This window comes from Tetrahymena thermophila, assembly GCF_000189635.1.
Source record: "Tetrahymena thermophila SB210 genomic scaffold scf_8254712, whole genome shotgun sequence".
Classification (NCBI taxonomy): domain Eukaryota; phylum Ciliophora; class Oligohymenophorea; order Hymenostomatida; family Tetrahymenidae; genus Tetrahymena; species Tetrahymena thermophila.
The window spans coordinates 2,385-5,687 of NW_002476477.1; the positions used below are offsets into that span (position 1 = coordinate 2,385).

The 3,303-nt window shown below is 22.1% G+C and overlaps 1 protein-coding gene across 1 annotated transcript; it reads right to left on the reverse strand. All coding sequences in view use genetic code 6, as the record gives it.

Annotated features, from left to right (window-relative positions):
• Positions 1-1,431: 1,431 nt before the first annotated feature.
• On the reverse strand, positions 1,432-3,303 carry TTHERM_00800240 (transmembrane protein, putative; the record flags this gene model as incomplete). Its single annotated transcript, XM_001012370.2, has 2 exons — positions 1,432-3,034; positions 3,086-3,303. 2 exons carry the CDS (start codon positions 3,301-3,303, stop codon positions 1,432-1,434), a joined length of 1,821 nt encoding a protein of 606 aa, XP_001012370.2.

Sequence of the window (3,303 nt, forward strand, 5' to 3'; positions counted from 1 at the left end):
TAGAAATTTCAGATTACTTAAAAAATATAAGAATCCCACGAAACCAAACCCTATAAATATATATAATCCCATCTATGAACCCCCCCCCCTAACTTTTAATTATTCTCACAGCTATTTTCTAAAGTATTAATTTCTCTAAGCATTTCTAAATTTAGATATATATATTTATGATTAATATCACTAGATTTAAATGAGATACTTTTAATTAATTTAGTGTAAACATAATAAATTCAATATTACACATTAAATAATTTGAACGATCTAGATATATATATATATCTTTAAAAAATTCTTTTATATCATTAAATATTATCAGAAGAAAAATGATGACTAAATGTAAATATTATATTAATCAAATTAATTAATTTAATATTACAATTTTATTTATTATATATGCAATATTACGCTTAATACAAAATGAATTATTTCATGATATTGCATTTTGAATGATAATTATCTGAGTATTAATGTTGGCGGTTTTTATAATTATTTATACAAATTATCAAATAAAATATTTCTCTTTTATATAAAAATTTATTACAGGTATAAATGTATAAAATGGCTTTAAGCTAGGATATCAAAAGATAACTTTGAAATAGATCTCTCCATTTGATTTTAGATATTATAAGATAATCATTTTAATACTATAATATGAATTTTGGGTCTAAATACTTATATAGTTTACTTTTATAGAAGTCTAGTAATAGCAGTTTCTATATTTGCCTAATTTCCTTCAATCAAATTTAATCTAAGTAGGAAAAAAAGTATTAACAACACCAAATTAATACTTTTATTTGATTATCTTTAAAAGTCATTAAATATTTTTTTTTCAATCCATAAGTGATAACTATTTCTTTTTTAGATTCAAGTGAACCCTTGCTTAAATAAAATTTTATCACAGATTTTAAGCTTTAGTGGTTGTGGAAATGTAATAATTTTCTTGAGTTTATTATTAATATAACTATTCCATATTATAAAATTTATTTAATTAGATAAATGTAATCAGCATACTTTATATATATATATAATTATTATATCATAGTCTAAATGCTTATTTTCTTTTTTAAATCAGAATTTATTAGAGAAACCGTGGGTACGCATGAATAAGGATTATCAAAAAAAAAATCTTTTTAAAAATTTTTTATAGACCATCCCAAAAAATAAAAAATAAAAAATGTGAAAATATAGCCCTCTAAGTAAAATGGTTGAAGGAGAAAAATTCGAATGCTAGGTTTTGATCTCGAACTTATAACAATAAACTATTGTACATTTTCTATTATTTAAATTTATAGTCAGAGATTTTTTTTTAACTAAGAATTGCTTAGAATTAATATATAAATCAATATGAAAAAATATAAGCAAACACTTTAATATATAAATAAATTTAAATTTATAACGCTAATATTTATTTAAATAACATATTATGCATGCTCACACAACTTTGATTTCATTTAAAGGGAGATTATTACTTTATGCTTCATACATTCTCTTCTATTTTTCTATTATAACCCCTTTGTAAAAATTTTATAATTAATTGATATTTTAACAAGTTTATCTTGTATTAAATTAATGTAAGACTTCTAAAGGATTATTTATGTATTAATTTGTTAGAGCTTAAAGGGTGCTATAATTTTTATTATTAAAAAACTTCTATTGATCAAATTTTTATTTACCAAATTATTGATCAAAAATGTCTCTATATTAATTTCTAAGAGCATTTAATTCATATAAGCTTGATAATTATTTTCTGTAATCAGCTCCTTTTCTATTTTAGCACAAAAACCAAATTGTTAAAATTATTGTTAAAAGATAATAAACTATCATGGCGGGATGGCAGTTTAAAATTATGAGAAAAAAAGAAATCATTATAATATAAAAATAAAATGATGAAAATCCTATTATTCCTATCACGCTTAAAATTGCTAAAAATATCAGCTTGTATTCAATTTTTTTAGTTTTTGTTATCTATGTGCCATCTGAAGATGTATATTCTTGTTCCTAGAATAATTACAATTAGTATAATAGTATAATAATCAGAATACCAGGAAGAAGAAATACAATTCCAAAAGGATATATCATTAATTTATCAAGTGTTTTAGCTTTAAAACACTCTAAAAAGATAATTAAGCAAATAAAATTAAATAATGAAAAAGCTACTCCAGCTAAATATGCTGGAACTGCTCCAAATAAATAATTATCAAACTTCAAATTTGCACATTCTTCATACACAACAGCTGTGAGAGGAGATATTGAAATTACAAAGATGAAGTCATAAAATAAATTGATATAATCAATGTAAGAGACATCAAATTTCTGAGAGTTAGAAATATATTTTTACTTATATAAAAACCAAAGTTAGGATGTAGTTTTTTTGATAAAGAATATCTTATAACAAATTATAAAAAATGAGCAAAAGTAAACCAAAAAATCTACTTAGTTGATGATAAAAAGAATATCTGGATTTTATGCTTTTGTGCAAGGATAATTAGAATGTGATACAGGTTTTGAAGTAGCCTTGAAATAATAATCATCACCTTCTTAAACATAAGCATATGAAGGTCTATTAGCGTAAAAGCCAATTGAAATGAACATGTAAATCAAGAATTTATATTGTAGTAAAACCTTTAAGCCAAAAAAGAAGAGATAATAATTTGATATTTATGTTGGCTTAATAGTTTCCGTCACTTTGTAAATCATACTGTTTATCTTTGCTTCTTTTTACTCTTACTCAACATGATTTGTGTTTTCAACAGGATCAGCATTCAAAATATTGATTGTAGTGGGTACCTACATCATAGGAATATGACTTTCATTTGGCAAGTTAATTTGAGTTACATTTTAACCGTTATTAAGAATAGAAGACTAAGCACGCTAAAGACTTGGCATAGTATAATTTTATGAATTTGATTACTATGGTTGCATTACAAGTACTTACAGACAAGTAAAAATCATTTGCTCATGCTAACCAGTCTAAGGATTTTTAATATATCCAACAATTGGAGGTTCTATCTGACTCATTAAAAATCTCTAATTGCTTATAAAATTTAAGAATTATGTTTTATATTTTAAATTAAATTAAATATACTTTATAATTTGTTTGGTTTTTTAAATAAATAAATAATTTTTGGCTCTTATATTAATTTCTTTACTTTTTTTTAAGTTTACTATCTTTTTATTCTTCTCAAATTTTAATTTTTAGCTTTTTATATTTGAGATAAATAGTTATGTGATTTTAAATACCAAAGCTTTATTTTTTTTTTGTATAAATAAAAGATTTTTATTGATACCTTTATAAATAAGCAT